The sequence below is a fragment of the Camelina sativa genome, chromosome 8 (assembly GCF_000633955.1).
Source record: "Camelina sativa cultivar DH55 chromosome 8, Cs, whole genome shotgun sequence".
In the NCBI taxonomy this organism is placed as follows: Eukaryota; Viridiplantae; Streptophyta; class Magnoliopsida; order Brassicales; family Brassicaceae; genus Camelina; species Camelina sativa.
In genome coordinates, this window is record NC_025692.1 from 22,779,597 (window position 1) to 22,797,319 (window position 17,723).

General features: G+C 32.5%; 4 protein-coding genes across 5 annotated transcripts; 1 reads left to right on the top strand and 3 right to left on the bottom strand.

Moving 5' to 3' along the window:
• LOC104707978 lies at positions 7-1,318 on the top strand. Its single transcript, XM_010424444.1, has 2 exons — positions 7-125; positions 468-1,318. The coding sequence occupies exons 1-2, from the start codon at positions 32-34 to the stop codon at positions 1,154-1,156; spliced, it is 783 nt and encodes a 260-aa protein (XP_010422746.1). The 5' UTR covers positions 7-31; the 3' UTR covers positions 1,157-1,318.
• LOC104707977 (aluminum-activated malate transporter 10-like) lies at positions 1,394-3,434 on the bottom strand. The gene is made up of 6 exons (XM_010424442.1): positions 3,022-3,434; positions 2,778-2,915; positions 2,406-2,678; positions 2,196-2,320; positions 1,957-2,100; positions 1,394-1,869 (listed from the first exon to the last, which is right to left on the bottom strand). The coding sequence occupies exons 1-6, from the start codon at positions 3,356-3,358 to the stop codon at positions 1,435-1,437; spliced, it is 1,452 nt and encodes a 483-aa protein (XP_010422744.1). The 5' UTR covers positions 3,359-3,434; the 3' UTR covers positions 1,394-1,434.
• Positions 9,469-11,369, bottom strand: LOC104707979 (dof zinc finger protein DOF4.1-like). 2 transcript variants are annotated; one of them, XM_010424445.2, is made up of 2 exons: positions 11,265-11,369; positions 9,469-10,723 (listed from the first exon to the last, which is right to left on the bottom strand). In XM_010424445.2, the coding sequence occupies exon 2, from the start codon at positions 10,686-10,688 to the stop codon at positions 9,795-9,797; it is 894 nt and encodes a 297-aa protein (XP_010422747.1). In that variant the 5' UTR covers positions 10,689-10,723; positions 11,265-11,369; the 3' UTR covers positions 9,469-9,794. The 2 variants fall into 2 exon arrangements, with proteins under 2 accessions (XP_010422747.1, XP_010422748.1); XM_010424446.2 differs by having other exon boundaries at positions 9,469-10,754; positions 11,265-11,315.
• On the bottom strand, positions 12,300-13,695 carry LOC104707980 (uncharacterized protein At4g00950-like). The gene is made up of 2 exons (XM_010424447.2): positions 12,772-13,695; positions 12,300-12,530 (listed from the first exon to the last, which is right to left on the bottom strand). Exons 1-2 carry the CDS (start codon positions 13,579-13,581, stop codon positions 12,468-12,470), a joined length of 873 nt encoding a protein of 290 aa, XP_010422749.1. The 5' UTR covers positions 13,582-13,695; the 3' UTR covers positions 12,300-12,467.

The following is a 17,723-nucleotide window of genomic DNA, read 5'->3' on the forward strand; positions in this document are numbered from 1 at the left end:
TTTTTTTTTTTTTTTTTGGAGAGACGAAACAATGGGTGTGCTCACGAACAAGGTTGAGAGAGACGAGCTTAAACCTGGTGATCACATCTACACTTACCGAGCCGTCTTCGCCTATTCTCACCACGGTGCTTTGATTCTTCCTTTTTTTTTTTATATCATCATCATCAATTGGGTTTTGAATGCATTGTGTGTGGATCATCATCATCTAGGGTTTTCCTCAATTTGGGTCTTGCGTATTTTTAGGTTTATCCATTGCACAGAAGAAGAAGAAAGAAAGAAATAGTCTTTGATTTTTGTCACCTTTAATCTCTGTTTGGTTGTTAGGGTTTTAATCTTGATGGCAAAGTTACTGACTTTGTAGGGTTTTAATCTATAGTTCCACTGTTAGTGATGTGGTCAATTCAATGGTGGTACCATGATTGCTTTTGTTGACATTTCAACTGTTTTGTTTTCTTCTGAATTTGTAGGCGTATTTGTTGGTGGTTGCAAAGTGGTTCATTTCAAACCTGAGCACAGCTTAATATCTTCCACACTAGCTTCTTCTTCGTCCTCTTCAGTTTCAGAGGTTGATGATTCTTCAGAAGCTCCTTGCCCTACATTTCCTGACTGTGGATACAAACAACCAAAGAGTGGAGTAGTACTTTCTTGCCTTGACTGCTTCCTCAAGAAGGGTTCACTTTACCGTTTTGAATATGGAGTCAGCTCTTCGATTTTCCTCTCCAGATTCCGAGGTGGAACTTGCACAACCGCTCCATCTGACCCGTTTCAAACAGTCATCCATAGAGCAATGCACCTTCTCCAAAACGGATTTGGTAACTACGACGTTTTCCAAAATAACTGTGAAGATTTTGCTCTCTACTGCAAGACAGGGTTGCTCATTCTGGATAAGAACGGGGTTGGGAGAAGCGGTCAAGCTAGCTCCATGCTGGGAGCTCCTCTTGCTGCACTCCTCTCTTCACCTCTCACATTGTTGATCCCAAATCCTGTTGGTGTTGCAACTGTCACTGCTGGCGTGTATTGTATGAGCAGGTATGCTACTGATATCGGTGTTAGAAACGATGTGATCAAGGTTCCCGTTGAGGATTTGGCTCTGAACCTTGGCTTTAAAACCCTCAAGAGAAAAAGGAAAGCTTTTGACACCAGCGTTTCCAGGTGAACATAGATTCTTTTATGTTCATAGAAAAGTACATAAGACTGGCCAATGCTTAGTCATGATCCTTAGTTTCCCCTCCATCTCATTTCTTGTTTGCTATGGTGACACTGTAAAAAAGTGGATTCCAGTATTATCAAGATTTAGTTCTATAACTTGCTTTTTGGCCTTGAAACCAGTTACGGAAAGGAGCAAACTCATATACTAAAAAGCTTATATATACATGAAAACTCCGCTTAAAATCTTCATGTATGTTGAGTTTTCAATATGTAATTGAAAGTGATTTAAGAACTTAGTGGTGGTTGTTTAGTGTTGTTGTCACCAGTTTTCTTTTTAAAGTCCTGTTCGAAATCTGCAAGATTCGCCAGTTCATCGACAGCTTCGACGGTTGTTTGAATTCTAGCTGCGTTTTCGATTAACAACGAAACCAAAGTGGCAACCGGAAGGATTTCATGTAGGCTCATCGGTATGGCTCTATCTTCATTGTTGTCCTCTTCAGATGGGACTTCGTCTTTAGGTTTGTTTTTCTCAACTGGAACAGTTTTTAAGGTTTCTTGAAGCTCTTGTACTGCAGAGTTCATATCAAACACCAGGAAATCCATCTTGGATGATTTTCTTGTGTTCTTCATCATTTCCATTAATTCTCTTAAGATTTTTGAAGAAGCTGAGCTCAGTTTCATACAAGCTTCCCCGAAATGCTTCTTGACCTGGTCTGGAGCCTGTAGAAGCAGAAGACACTAGTTTTAGTTTCACTACAACCTCTAAAAGTAACTTCTTCAAAACAATGATAAAAATTAAAGGGTTACCTCTGTTTCATAGTTGATGCATATACTGAGATTCTCAAGGCAATAAGCACATCTGCGCATAGCAGCCCCTATCTTTACATATAGCTTCCATGGATGCCGGAAGTTAAAGCTTCCATGTGCAGGTTCCCATCTCGCTAGATTCGCCTGAGATTATAAAAAGAAAAAGAAGAATAAGCGGCGGAAAAATCAGAAAAAAAAAAGAACTTATCCGTTATCTTATAGATAATCTGTTAAGTTACCATGGCTTCCTCTGCTCCCTTAGAGTTAAGCACACATTTGAATCCTTGTAACTTCATGTTAGTGTCTCCATCTTCATTTCGATTCGTCGAGACTTCGGTCTCCTTGAAGTACTCTGCTACACAGGCTGCAGTTTTAATAATATAGTCAGCTCACTAGCTAGCTAATGCTGAATCTTTCATAACAAGTTTTGGTTTTGTAATCCCCCTTACCGTCTAATGAATCGGCAAGTTTTTCAAAGTTACGTTCAATAAGACGGTGAAGCTGAGATCCTGCCCAAATGGGACACAAGAAGACAGTAATGATAATGCAGATAGATGTTCCAATAGCAATAGTTGATACTCTTTGCTGAGCCATGTCAACTAGCTTATCTACTCGATAACCGCCTACTGATACAAGGCTAAATGTGAGGATAAAAATCATTGCTCCGTAGTCGAATCTGGCTTTGAATGACGGCACAAACCGCGAGTACGTAGCTGTGAAAGCTGCAAGAATCAAACCCACAAAGGAATTTTATAAAGATTGATCCTCTTTTTAGGTTACTTACAAGAAAAGACCGATCATTTTAGGGTTTTGGCTATTACCAAAGAGGAAAACAGAGCATCCAATCACAAAAACCTCAGCTTTCCCTGATTGAGTGGCGACCCAATGAACAGCAATGCCTAGTGAGCCAGCTAATATAGTTGCCACAACTCTGTTTACACATTTTGAGAATGTTGCTCCTGTTGTACATGGAGATACACACACATATATACATACATTATAAGGTCGTTTTCACTCGTTAAAAAGAAGGTTGCATAATTTTGAATATAGATTTAGTTTACGTACCAACATTGGACTCGAAGACAACGACAACAGTCATGATAGCCCACATAGCATTTCCTCCAACACCATCATACAAAGGTCTCATGTAATAAAAGATTGAGACCAATGAAAGTGCAAGTCCTACTTTCAGACAATGTACCACTTTGGCCGGATCATCTGCCCCAATCCTCCAAGCTTTCCTCATAAAGTTTGCGATGCGCTCCACGATAACCATCATTACCAAATCCTTTAGCCAATGAAAGATCCTAACACTCAGTACCGATTTAGGAACCAATCTCTCTGTTGTTCCATTGTCTACGCTTATCCTCCACTCTAGCTTCCCTGCTTCTTGTGATGCCATAGTATAATATCCGAGAACCTGAATCTTAAACTGTAAACTAAAACCTCCAAAGAAAATGAATGTTTTGGTTAAGAATGTTTTGGGTGTGTTTTTTATGAACAATGGCAATGGAGTGTTACATATATAGAGATTATAAAGGGTATATAATATTTTTCAAAGTTCTTGGAGTTTTTTTTTTTTTTAAGTGGGGAATTAATTTTATTTTGTTTATGTACTAATATATATATTATTGATCACTCTCTTCCACTTTGATATGCAAACAAAAAAAAGATGTAAGTGGCCTAATTGAAATCTTATAGTATGATTAGTTAAGTTTTGTGCTACAAAGTCGTCATCGCATAAGTACTGATGTTGAAACCTGCCTTCGTACTACATCCATCCATTTCATTGCAACGTCAGAAAATTTTAAAAATAAAAAATATATCCCAAGATATAAGAAGTTTCGATTAATTTCTCATTTTAAACCGATCCAAGATTTTACGCATGTTTTGATTTTACGATTTTACGTATAATCAACCCTATTTTGCAGTCTATCGTAGTTCTATATATTTTTTATAAAATCCATCATAGTTACATTGTAAATTCTTTTTTATAGAAAATACTCATAATCATTTTTTTAATAACTAACTCATCACAAGTTTGCACAGATTGTTATAATTTATGATTGAGTAGCCTATATTACTCAAATTCCACCAACCAAAATGTTAGTTAGCTCAATACACGGTATTAAGTTTTTCATTTCAGATCACTCTTTCATAGTCCCATACACGAAATTATGATATTTAAATCAATTAGATCGATTACTATTACATGCACTAGCCACTCAGAGTTATATGTATGCGTGTGCATTGCGTGCGTACATACGTACACGATGTCACGTTAAGTATAAAACACATGAAAAGTGGATTGTCGTAAGCAAATAAAGCCCTTCGCATATTCCTTTTCTGATTAGAGAATTCACGGTGTGACGAAATAACTTTATTACTCTTATTTGCTTTATCAATTTTTTTTTTACATGCAATTAAGTTCGAATTAAAAGTGCTATTCACGCACCAAATGATATCAAATATAAATATGAAAGCAGGCACGTTTGACTTTCACTACTACCTTTTAATAATGTACATATCAAAAGTTACAATATAATTCTTGAGAGGAATATAAATACATATACAAACACAAACCAATTAGAAGAGAATTGACATAACCTAACTTTCATTTAGGTCACTAAGTGTGCCCCAAATTATAAGAGACCTAATTTAATCGTTGGGCTCTCAAAAATATTATCTTGCCCTAAGTGGACGCACTTATATATATTATCACTAAACAAGATTTTTTATTTATGCTTTTTTATACATATTTGTGTGGTCCATAATTAATCGAAGAGTGTAAAGAAGAAAACTTTGGACAACTTGAGCTTCTTTGGGTTCCCCTATTGGTTCTTGTGAATATGTATGAAGTGCCCTTCAGCTTATCACCTTTTTGTTTGTGTGATTTGATAAGAAGAGCGGTTTAACTTTTTTTTTGTCTTATCGAATTAGTTTTTAAATATATCGTGTTGGAATTAGGTCATGATTGAAATAAAGTTGTATATAAAGATTTAATCGTATATTTCGCAAAAGAAAATCTAATACCATCGGCATGCAAATGTTGATTGAATTATAATAGGAAAAAACTTATTTTGTTCTACACGCACAATAGCAAATGACCGTATAATAAAATTATTTGCACCGAATATGCTTATACAAGACACAACGTAAAATATTATTTTATTTTTTGCAAATATATATATATATATATATATATATTTTTTAAATGATTTCAATGTGATTTAATTAATAAGCTCTTGACTTCTGTTCTCAACTTCTCATGGATTATTTCGGATTTTGCTGACACAACATTTTTAGTGGCATAAAAAAGTCTTACGTCCTATATATCTCGTTACTTCCTTTTGTCTCCAACTTTTTTTTTCATTTTTCATATTAAAATTTTGATGATTTGTTTTCTTGATCACAAAATTTTGATACTTCAATATTATTTACGAGTACAAACTAAAAATATATACATTAAAAAATATTTACAAATTTTCATTGATAGTTTAAACTATTTTTACCTGTATTCTTTTTTAGAAAACATTTTCTAACAATCACATATAGACAAATCAATATTTTTCCTTTCGTTAAATGTCGAGTCGTTCGCTAATCTGACTTATGCAAATATATATGCAATCATACATTACCAACTCCACAACTACAAGGTACAAGCTAGCTAGAATCAATCAGAAACAACTACGTGGCAGTGGCACTGATTCATATCTCTTTGGGCCAGTCGGATTATTATTAAAAGGGCCATTAGGCCTACCTTAATAGGCTACGATAAATACAATAGTGCAGGCTTACTTAGCTACTTTTTAGTCTAATTTCTAGCTATGTTTACTATCCAAATCTCGAATCACTAATCCATACAAACTTCATTGTCCATTAGGTTTTGTTTTTTGGTTATTTTGGAAGGTTGTTTTTATATTGTATTGGGGAGGGAAAGGCGGAAAGCCTAAGCTTTCTCTGTATGTTCTTGGGCCTTTCGTGATAGGAAATTTGCATCATCTCAATGAATTAGTTTAACTACTATATAAACTAGACAGTGATCCACACTGTACAGAGTGGAAAAATATTGACTTAAATTTAAATTTACTTGTTACAAAATAATAGTAGAAAATTTATTTATTTTATACATTTTCTAGATTTATACATTTTCTTTTGTTAGTTATTAAATTAATAAAAATGTAATAACATTTTTGTAATATGTCACATAATAATAGGGTTAAACTATAACAACATTGAAATAAGTAAATAGAGATGCTTAGCATGGTTTTTTTGTGATATATAATGTATTGATGAATCATTATTTGAATCGAAATCCACATAATATGTATTGCTGTGGCAAATTCGCTCGATACATCATACAACTGTACAAGCATATATATTCGAAAGTGACCCCGAAACACCAAGCCAACATCAGTAAAATTGTCCCAACCAAAAAATCAAATTAGTATTAAAAAACGAGTTTATACTTTGCCTCTATACTATTACAATTACCAGTCGTCGGCCACTACCATTGAGATTCTTGATTTGGTATTGTATCACTTGCGCTCTCTGCATCACTACACCAACTTGCTGCCTCAATATGCTTATGCAGTTATGCTTTTCACGTTTGTCTTCATATGTTCCTCATGTTATTATTTTATTGGTAAAAAGTTATATATATAGAGCTAATCAAATTTTGTAAAAGGTGGTGTCTTTGGAAAGAATTTAACTTTCTAGAAAAATCATAAATTATAATGCCACTATTTTTGTGAAAATAATTTCTAGAATATTAAAACTTACTTGAAATGCAAAGAGACAGGAGTCGTCTTTGGTCTTTCTCATGAAAATAAAAAACAAAGTAAAGCAAATAGAAATAGAATCTCAGTGGGTATATTTAAGAAAACGATTTGTGATTGGAATAGTCTTTAGTTGGAGCAGGTATGTTGTCGTGTCTTTTTATTACTCCAAAATAATAGTCTGATAAGAATACTATGTTACATTGCATTTTATATGATAATTTAATATTTCAAGGTCGTGTTGTATTCAACACGCAGTTTTGTTTGTGGTCATGAGTTGGTTCCTTGATTAGTCTCCTAATTAGACTTTGCTTTCGAGATAAGTCTCACATATATAAACTGAATTGAACAACAAATCGGAGCCATGTATTAGGATGTAGAAACTACAAACTACTCATCCGTGTATAATTAATGATCTATGTCTTGTATTCAAACATCTACGAAACTTATTTTTTTTTTCTACACCTTGTTTTATCTATCGTATGCTCGTATTTAATAAGGACGTGCTCTTCTTTTTTTTTTTTGTCAACAAGGACGTGCTCTTCTTTCATGGATTAAAACATCATCCTAGATTTATTTTAATGGATAAAGATGTGTTGATATGCGAATGTTTCATTTTTAGGTAACTTACGCGGTCCGTATATATACAGATATATTGAGGCGATGGTATTAAAGTTTTGGTTTTATTGTTACCAAAATTTATATCGCACCATATATATGCATGTAATATGCGAAGTTAAAGAAAAAAAATATAATCTCGAAATTAAACAGCAATCTATACTAATAAAAAGTAGAAGTTCTTAAATCCGTCCACATAGGATTTTAAACACCAATAAAAATTTGACATATTTTCAGAATTTTCTATATTAAGAATTATTTTAAACAACCTATCATCATTTGACATGTCATTCATTAACATTTTCTAAATTTACAGAATTTTTCAGAAAAAGGAAAATTTTAAATTTATGGAAATCAAAGAACTAAGCACAATATCCCACATCGGCTAGAAATTTTTTAGACAATGGTTCAGAACCAATATAAATAAAATTAATATGCTTCCAACAACAAATGAGCAAGAAAGCTTGATTTATTAGGCGTCTAGGTTTAAAAGTTTTATTTGGTTTGATCTGGTTTTTTATTTGATCAAATTAAAACTTTAAACAGTTTCAAAAAATATTATAATATTTAAAAAAATTAAAAGTTTAAATATTATAAATATTGAAACTTTTAAAAGTTCTTAGCTTTTAAAAAGTTTTTAAATATTTTAAGTTTTAAATTTTAAAAGTTAAAAATATTATAAATATTGAAAAAATTTAAAAGGTTCAAATTTTATATTTCGAAACCTTTTAAAAGTTTAAAATATTATAAATATTGATGCAAAACATAAATTATCTTATTTATCTATATTTGTGCTTTTTATTTCTTATGAGCTGTAAAACATAATTTTGTGTATGATTTTAGAGATGAGTTGATATTCTTTCATTAATTTTTTATTTTTGGATCTAAGGAAGAATGATTGACATCGCAAGACCTTAATTTAATGTTTGAGTCAAATTTTGAGGTTTAAAGAAGAAAGATGGACGATAAACATATATGTTTTATTAGCTATACATAGACATGACCAGGGTTACAGTTGTTACGGTTAAGGTTTATTAACCATCGGTTATAGTTAGAAATTTTTGTAACCTTAACTAGAACCGTTTAACAAACGGTTAAATGGTTACGTTTAAATATAATTACGGTTCAAGCGGTTACTGTTATATACGGTTACGGTTATTTGATAATATAATACGGTTGATAATATTTGATGATATAATATAATTTATATTATTTATTTATAATTAATATTTTCTTATATTGTACTCATATTTCTATATATCATATGATTCATATTAAATAAATAATTATTTGTATATTTTATTATGTTTTTAAAATATTATAAACCAAGTAAGGATTTTGGTTTGAGAAGTTTTTAAACGCGTGGATCTAAAACCAAATAAGTATATGGATAAAATTGTCAATAATTGGGTGCATGTGTTGACTATGCTGGTAATCATGAATTTCACAAATTTTATGAGAAAAGAAATGATTTTGTTCTTGGAGTTTGATGGGTTAACAAGTTGTGTGGTAGTCTAAAAAAAGGTTTTTCAGTGGAAGAATGTGAAGAAGTTGACGAGGAAGAAGAAGAAAAAGAGTATAACGAATAACCAAACTATAAAAGTTACGATGACAATTAACACAAAATTTGACAATGAAAATGACAAGAAAGAATATGAAGAATAAGAAAACATTGAATAAAAACACGAAAACATAGGTGGTAGCGATCAATTAAATATGAAAACGAGTTAAATTCATGATTATAAAATTGTTTCGTTTTTCTAGTGGTCAAAGAAAATGGTTTAGGATATGTGAAGTCATCAGTTTGATTTGTCTCGCTTGAACGTCAAGTTAAATTTATGATTTTTTTTATCAGATTTGATTGTATAATACAACTGATTTTTATATTTTAAAAAATTGTGTATCTGAAATTTAATTTTTTTCCTTAGTACTAATTTTAATTTTTTTTATGAGATAATATTTTATTATCGTAATTAATAATATATAATTGTTTTCAAAATATATCAAATAAATCCGCGTAGGGTGGTTTCAAAACCTAGTATATATAAAGAAATGTTAGAAATCTCATATGTCGTTTCATGCACGTACTTATTATTAACGTGAACCACCGCAAAAAAATACTTTAATACCTAAACCTAGTTAATTCATCTCTATCGAACAAAAATATGATATGATACAAGACTATATACAATAATAGCACTAGACATTTATGTGTTAAAAAGGTCATGAAGAAGCAAACTAAAGGCCAAATAAGTGGCTCCATCAGACAAAAGACAAAAGAAAGTGAACAGAGGATTTATAAAAAGTGGAAGGAAGAATCATCATGCTCCTCCCAAGGCGACTCTTCCGGGTCTGAAAATCCCAAATCTAATCACATATTTTTACTCGTAACTATTTGCTTTTGTCTTTATTATCTTGTCTTTTTGACGATATGATCTCATATCACCATGTTGGTCCACCACTATCACCACCTAGGATGATTTCACTCCATAGCTCATTGCTTGAACCACCTTCTCTCTTCTTATTACCATCATCGTGTCTCACATGTTGATGATGATGATTATGCTGGTCTTCATAACCTCCATAAGGATAAATCATCTTATTTTCTCCTCCATTAACAACGAAGTTATCATGATTACCAATTCCTTCCTCGTTCCTGTCTAGTGAAAAGCCAAGATTCTTTTTTTGGTGGTCATGATCATATTCTTGACGAAACTGAATCATACCCATAGGAGCTTGGAAAAGACCGTCCTGCCCTCCTGTCACAACTTGCTCAGTAAAATGACCGTAGGCCCCTTGAGCTCGCTTGTCTTGCATAGGGGTGGAGAAGGAGAGGCTGTGCTCATTATTATCATCATGGGTCGTGCTAGGGTTTGATGGTGATGATGTGAAGACAAAAGGAGGGTTGAGATCTGGGAGATTCTTGGTGGAAGAAGAAGTAGAGGAATTTGGAAGTAGTAATGGAAGCTTCTTGTTCTTTCTTGAACCTCCGCCTACGGGGACGTTACGGAGAGAACCACCTTCAGTCCAATATCTCCTACAAGACTTACACAAGTACCTAGGCTGTGCTAAGCTGTAGTTGTTGTAATAACAAAACTTGGTGTTGCTTGAGTTGCATCTTGGACAGTTTCTTGGTTCCTGTGGCCTGGTGCTCATCGTCGTCATCAACTTCTTTTCATCATCCATTATCATTGTGGTTGCTGATGTTGAATCCATTGTTGTTGTTGTTGGTGGTGGTTTTGTTGTGACGATGGTGTTGTAGGGAATATTGTTAGTAATAGTCATCTGGTGTTGGTATTGATCATGATCATGGTGATGATATTGATGATGGTCCATGATGTAAGGCTTCAATTACAGTTTCTAATAAATCCCTGTGATAATCATGTATGATCAACCCATCTACTGAAGCATATGAAAACATGAATGATAACAAAAGTAGAACAAATAAAAAAGTGACACATACAAATAAATAAAATACTAAAACTTATTGAAAGAACATAAAAAGTCGAAGATCATGAACCAACTAAAGAGATATATATATATATATATACATGGAGCTATGTTTAGTATATGAATGAGAACGACCAAAGTTAATCAATAAAGGATCTGAGAGAGTGGGAACAAATAATCACTTTCTAAACGTATGGATCGAGCAAGACACTAATAAAAAGGTGCTAGGAACTGATCTCTAAAAGAGCCAGACATATCTTTTAAATAAGGGACAAATTTTCAAAGAAATCAGAAGGTAGAAAGATGTAACCTTTGAAAAGTAAAACAAAACAAAAAAAAAACCTAATAAACACATAAACCAAAAAGCAAAAGAAAGTTAAAAGGGAAAAAAAAAAAGAATAGAGAAAGAAATTTGCAGAAGAAACAAGGAGATAAGAGAAAAAGGGAAGAAGATGAACTGACCTGATGTTCAAAGAGATGACTTAGAGAGAGAGAGGGAGAGAGAATATTTTGAGGCTAAAGTTTAGAAGTGTTGGGTTTCACTTTTATGGGCATTTTAGTGGTGTGTTTGTTTTGACTATCTTTTAATTCTCTCTATTTTTTAATAGATGGTTAGATCATCATAAAGTAGTTGATATTTAGCATACTATATTGATATTTTTTTCAATTCGAGGCCAAAAAAATTAGAGTATACAAACTATACATCTAACTAACTAAATTAAGCTAAAACCTTGATTGAAAAATGTAGCACTTAAAGTCTAAAACCATAATTAGGGAAAGAAAAAAATATATACGTTAATCATGTAATAGTAAATAGTTTTTTTTTTTTTTTTTTTTTTTTTTTTTTTTTTTTTTTTTTNACTGAACCTAAGAGAAATTAATATTTTTAGATGTTTTTCCTTAGTTTATACCACTTAACAGGCTTACATCATATATCAACGGGCTTAAAGTGGGCCAAATGTTTAACTTAGCCCAAAATATGAACGTTAACTTGGCTTGTTTGAGGCCTTATCACTCAATTTCAAAGGAATGACCGTGACCACGTGTCTGAGTGGATACGAAATAACAGTGAGAGTCCACACATTCTCCACCATCGATCAACTTCGAATCGACACGTGTAGGATATCCAGATCATTTCGATTTTCTTGAATGATTCTTGAAATCTTTGAAGTTTGAACTAATACAAAAAATGTAATATTTTGGTCCTCCGTTCTCTTCATGTTGTTTCTACGTACAATCTAAGTTTGATGTTTTCTTGTTTGGTTTAATTATTTCCCGAATCGAAGTTCGATGTGTGTTATTTTTACCGGAAAGAGCTTCTGAGGAAGCAGATTTTCTCAAGAAGATAACATATATAAAGAGTCTTCAAAGGTTCTTGTTTTTTTTTTGTTACAAACATGATGCATAATATCCATTATACATTGTAAGATTCTATACAAAAATTTTAAGAATATTCAAACATTACAAACACAACAACAACAATAAGCGTGAAAGAAACTGGCTTCATAATGATTTTTATAATGGTCATGTCATTTTCTTGGAAATATTGGAAAAAAAAAAAAAAAAATCATAAACAGAAGTTTGAAGATATATTTGTCGAAACCAGAGGACCTTTCTTGATTTTTGGGTGTTTTAATTTGTATAAATCTTTAACATGGCAGCATCTCAAACTGGAGTCTTCTTGTTCTTCCATGGAACCACTTGCTTTAGTCCTGAATACACATTCGTCTGATCCAACCACAAAAACAATGTTAAGTGCTAATATATTCTACATCCACTTTTAGGATATAGTCGATATCTGTATCATACATATACACACACATACACAAAGAGCTCTCATTCATGATATTTCAAGAATATTTTCATATATTCTAGTAACACTGACTGACGATATGATCTAGTTGACTCCATCTTACTGATTTCTCAAAGAATATTATGTAGAAACAGAACATAAAAACAGAGAACTTACCCAGAAGTGAGACTTTGAAGAAGAAGGAGGTGGTTTAGGAAGAGTAGAGAAGCTCCCTGTTCTGCTAATGCTTGAGATCTTCACTTCACAAAACCTGCTGCTTTGGCTGCTACTAATACCATCACCATCACCATAGCCAAAGCTTTTGTCTTCTCCTTCTTCTTCCTCTTCGTTTCTGCTGTATTCACTCTCTCTGTCTACGGAAGATGGAAACACATAACTACCTCTACCAAACTCTGTTTTTCCCTTTAATGCTTTCCTCCTCGTAAACCCAAAAAACCCTAATCTCCCTCTCTTCTTCACAAGAGCCAAAGAGCCACTACTCGTGTCCCGCTGCTTAGAGTCCCCTTCCACATCCTCTAAAGCACCATCGATGTCACTCCTGAAAGACCCATAACAGTCAGCACTACCCTTCACCATCATCCTAAACGAAGGTGAATCCATCCTTTTTGACCTCGTCATGCTATAAGGCCCATCAAAGACAGTGATGGGCGATTGCAGTTTCGTAACTAATCCTCCATCTTTTTCAAGAAAGAGTAGCCTTGGTGGTAGCTCCAGTGACTTGTGTGTTTCAGGAGAAGATGAGGAATAAGAAGGTAATGGTGAGGAAGAGGAGGAAGAAGAAGAAGAGTGTTGCTTGGGCTTGCCAGGCTCTTCTTCCCAGCTAAAGGGGACTGAAGCTGCTATGGAACTGTGAATAGGTGAGGACATAGAGTCAGAGTGGCTGTGAGTGTTGGGTTTTATTGGTAACACCGGTAGTTTCATTACTGTCAGGTTTCCTTCTTGTTCTGTTTCTTTTTCAGCTTCCATGGTTCTAATGTGGAAGTTGGATCTTTCTCTCTGCTCTTCTCTTTCTCTGAGGTGTGTGTCTTTTATATCTACAAGTGTTTTATATCAGTTTCTAGTGTTTCGTGCTGATTTGGGAGTCAGGGAGCACATTAAAGGCTCTTAAATAAATTTTTGATTTGAAAATTTAATTGGGGCATTTTCAAAATTAATGACAATAAAGATTAGGAATAGGAACAATATATGTCTTTTATCATAAAGAAAAAGAAGCAAGTTGAAAGCCAAAAAGGGAAAATAATATTCAGTATATGTCTTTTACATACTATTTTCATATAAACAAAACAAAATGTCTAGTAAAATATTTCAACTACCGTTCTCATCTTATCTTAGAGAGGGTTATTGGTTTTATGATTTTAATTGATTTGGAAATCTAAACAAAAATCATGTGTTATTCAATCATTGATTTTAAAATACTTATTAAAATTATGTGTTATTGGTTATATGATTTACAAATACTTATTAAAAACTCATGTTATTCAGTTAATGATTTGTTTTTGGATTTCAAAATCCACGTTATGTTGTAAATGGATTTGAGTGGATTTGATAGTGCAAAATAGAATGATTCAAATCCAAGGAAAAAACATGTTATTTCAAAATCTATGTGTTTTGATTTTTAGAATTTACAATTGCATATAGATTTAAAAATCATCTCTCCAATATAAGCCCCTTATTTTTCATTAGTTATTAACTTGTTACTAATGGTTTTTAGATTACCTATGTGGTATTTAATTATACATTTTTTATTAAGTATGAATTACTTTTACATTCTCTAGAAATTTGTTTTGGTTCAACAAAGAGAAAAAAAAATAGAAAGAAAAGTCGCCGGAAAGTGACATAGGTATATGCTTTAGCAAAAGTCGGGTTTAGATGTTGTGGTCAGTCAAGCCTTTAATTCAAAATCAGGCGTGGCAACGAAACAACGTAACATGTAACTTTCGTATAACGAGAAAAAATAGGGAAACCAACAAAATAGATTATTTATGAGAAGAGATCATGAAAGCAAAGTAATCTGAAGAAACATGAGCCACTTGGAACTTCTCTTGAGCTCCATCAACTTTTCAAATCCTCCAACAGATTATCTCTTTATTGACATGGATATATAATATATCTATCGGAATGTAATATAAAACTACTCAATATGATAGAACAAGAACACAATGGGGTCCAAAGAAATAACCAAACAAGTAACACTAAATTCACCAAATAAGTTTGAGGTATTAGACTATATATGAAAATAATAAACAAATGTTAGATTCATCGTTAGAGAATTAGTTAATTGTCACGGTATTTGACTTACCTCCAACGTCCAAAGCAATTGAATGATGAAAGCAGTGGAAACATTTGGTAAGACATAATTCAACTTAATTAAAGCCTGTGTTATACTAATCAATATCCGAATGAGTAAAGTTTTTCTTGACCTTTTCGAGGAAAACAATCGACCAAATAAAGCAGAGTACTGAGTACTGACAAAGATAGGTGGCAAGAGTTCGCTCGTCATAATGAAATGATTTGATATCACATATATATATAGTTATGGAAGTGGGGAAATCTCGCAGTCAAATTGCAATCCGCAAGCTGGCTAACTAATGTAGACATATTATTGCACATAATAATTAATAAATAAAAGACCATGAACAAAGCAAAAATAATGGATGACACATCCAAATATCTAATACAATATTGGTTATATACACATGCATGCTTTCACGTTAGCATACCATGAACATGTGCATGTGTGCCCAATAAACAATACCTTTAGGCTTTAGTTTACTTTTAAAATTTGTTAGTTTCAATTAAAAGTAAGGTGTAAGAGGGCATGCATTTCTCTCATTTTCTTAAGAAAGGAACCTTGATTCAATCAAGACAACATTTTCTGTCCAAACAAATACAAATAGTGAAACTGCGATAACGATTATAGAATTTAAAAACCTGTTTATTTGCATAGATATTGTTGTTCTGACAAAGAAAAGAGTAAATAACAAAAGAAAATTATGACAGAGCACAAAGGCCCAAAAGACAGTTTTGTAATGTAACGGGGACTCGATTTGAACGAGCATAGACAAGAAACAAAAGTTATTAAAGAAATGAAAGTGAAGGTTCCAAAAGAAAATTTAAAGATTTTATCGTCAGACTATGAGCCACTTTATGTTGGAACTTTCTTTCATGTCCAGTTTCGTTTGTTATCCCTCCACTTATCAAATTCAAAAAACAAGAGAACTGGAGGGAATCAAAGACAGAACATAAAAGAGGAATCTCAATTTGAATTATAAGAAAAAAAGAGAGACATAAAAGGGGAAAAAGAACCTTGATCAATCAAGATACTGTATGTCTCAAAGAGAATTCTAATTTCAAGTTAGAGAAAAAAGGGTCAGCTGTTGAGGGGTGGACATTAAACCAAACCGACCCAAACCAAACCAACCGAACTCAAACCGACCTAAACCAAACTCAATCTTACATTCCAACTATTCGGTTATGTTTATTCTCAACCCAAATAGTTTGGTTTGGTTTGGTTTTAATCGAAACGAACCACTAACCTAATGTGTTTCTTAAATTAACTAATAATATTTTTAAAATTATAAACATGTGATCTTATCTATTACCACTTGCATTTGGTTTCTATTTTACATTATTTTAACTTTTCTAATAAAATTAACTAAATATAAATATAGATTTAATTATATTTAGTATTATGTATTAATTTTAATTTTCTATCTTTTTAAATTTATTTGATTAATTAACTATAATAAAACCATAATCAATTTTATTTTGTTACATTAATCGATTCTTATACTGAATTAAAACCGAACCAAACTAAAACCAAACCAAACCGAACATAAACTAACCTGAACAAACCGAACCGAACCAGACCCAAACCAAACCCAAATTTAAATCGAAATGCCCACCCCTCAAATCAAATTCTGAGTTCCTACCGTTTGGAGCTGTTTTAGGATAAAATCTGGAAAGGAGAATCATATAGTTCAAGATAATTAACTTAACCAGAAAGTACGCTATTTTGGGAGAACAAGAAACTCAATGGAACTAGAAAAGATAAAGATTCGTCCAGTAACGGTTGATACAGAAATGATACCTTTAATATATTTTGTGAATATCTCTAAGGAACAGTGTTTCTGATGACATTTAGGCCCATAATCTCGAGGGAAACAATATCCCAAAACAGTATGTTACATGTGCCACTACACTCATCATAAGCAAGTAAACCCCAACGAAAACTAGTCCTCTAGGACTTTTAAAATGAAAAACAGAATTATAGACCTCCATAGCCGTTATATATAATCAACTAATAAAGAAGGTTTTAAAGGTCACTGGACCCTATGCTGCTCAATCATCATGCCCAATAAATTAGCAACAGAAATAGTTCAAGCCATCTTTTTTTGCTTCATTCTGGCTATTCCTAAACGTAAAGTAGTGACGATATGTCTATATCAACAATATTCGAGTGTTCTAGATTCCAGTATGACACAAGGGTTTGAGTTTTTTAGCTTCTACCATCTGATTTTCGAATCAAGAAAGAAACTCTTACAAAAAAGAAAGAAAACTGATTCGGATGAGAGATTACCCGCGGGAATGATCAAAATACAATTTCCAAAGGAAAATCCAAAATTTTTAGGGTTTTCTTTTAGCAAATTTTGTTTTTTAGGGTTTCGGGAGGAACGTTATGTCAGGTTTTAAAAAATAGGAAATATTAAGGCCTGTATGAGCCCAATACAACATTTGCAAGGTTATCTAAGCCAATTTATGAAGTCAATCGAAGAAAGAATACAACATTTGCAAGGTTAAATATCTAAACACGAATTTTTTCGTTCAAGGATACGTTACACTTTCTGAATTCACAATAATTTTTATCCAATTCACAATATTTTCTACGGTTAGATTTGTTTTGCCCGCTTTGGATTTTACCCATTTTAATAAAATTCAGATGAACAAAAAAGAAAAAAAATCTATACAATCTACCACTGAAACTATTGTCCACATGATGTTCCTTATAGAGAAATCATATATATATATATATATATATGTCTATAATTAATCCAACGGCTAGATTACGTTCATATGTCAAGTCATGAAAGTGCTTTTGTATTTTTGCA

What these genes read in the sequence shown, in the direction of transcription:
- LOC104707978 (XM_010424444.1), top strand. Translation starts at nt 32, where the DNA reads ATGGGTGTGCTCACGAACAAGGTTGAGAGAGACGAGCTTAAACCTGGT. An exon ending in CTTCGCCTATTCTCACCACG is followed by an intron (nt 126 to 467) that starts GTGCTTTGATTC and finishes CTGAATTTGTAG; the next exon opens with GCGTATTTGTTGGTGGTTGC.
- LOC104707979 (XM_010424445.2), bottom strand. Translation starts at nt 10,688, where the DNA reads ATGGACCATCATCAATATCATCACCATGATCATGATCAATACCAACAC.
- LOC104707980 (XM_010424447.2), bottom strand. Translation starts at nt 13,581, where the DNA reads ATGGAAGCTGAAAAAGAAACAGAACAAGAAGGAAACCTGACAGTAATG. An exon ending in CTTCAAAGTCTCACTTCTGG is followed by an intron (nt 12,531 to 12,771) that starts GTAAGTTCTCTG and finishes TGGTTGGATCAG; the next exon opens with ACGAATGTGTATTCAGGACT.
- LOC104707977 (XM_010424442.1), bottom strand. Translation starts at nt 3,358, where the DNA reads ATGGCATCACAAGAAGCAGGGAAGCTAGAGTGGAGGATAAGCGTAGAC. An exon ending in TGTCTTCGAGTCCAATGTTG is followed by an intron (nt 2,916 to 3,021) that starts GTACGTAAACTA and finishes CATGTACAACAG; the next exon opens with GAGCAACATTCTCAAAATGT. An exon ending in ATGCTCTGTTTTCCTCTTTG is followed by an intron (nt 2,679 to 2,777) that starts GTAATAGCCAAA and finishes TGATTCTTGCAG; the next exon opens with CTTTCACAGCTACGTACTCG.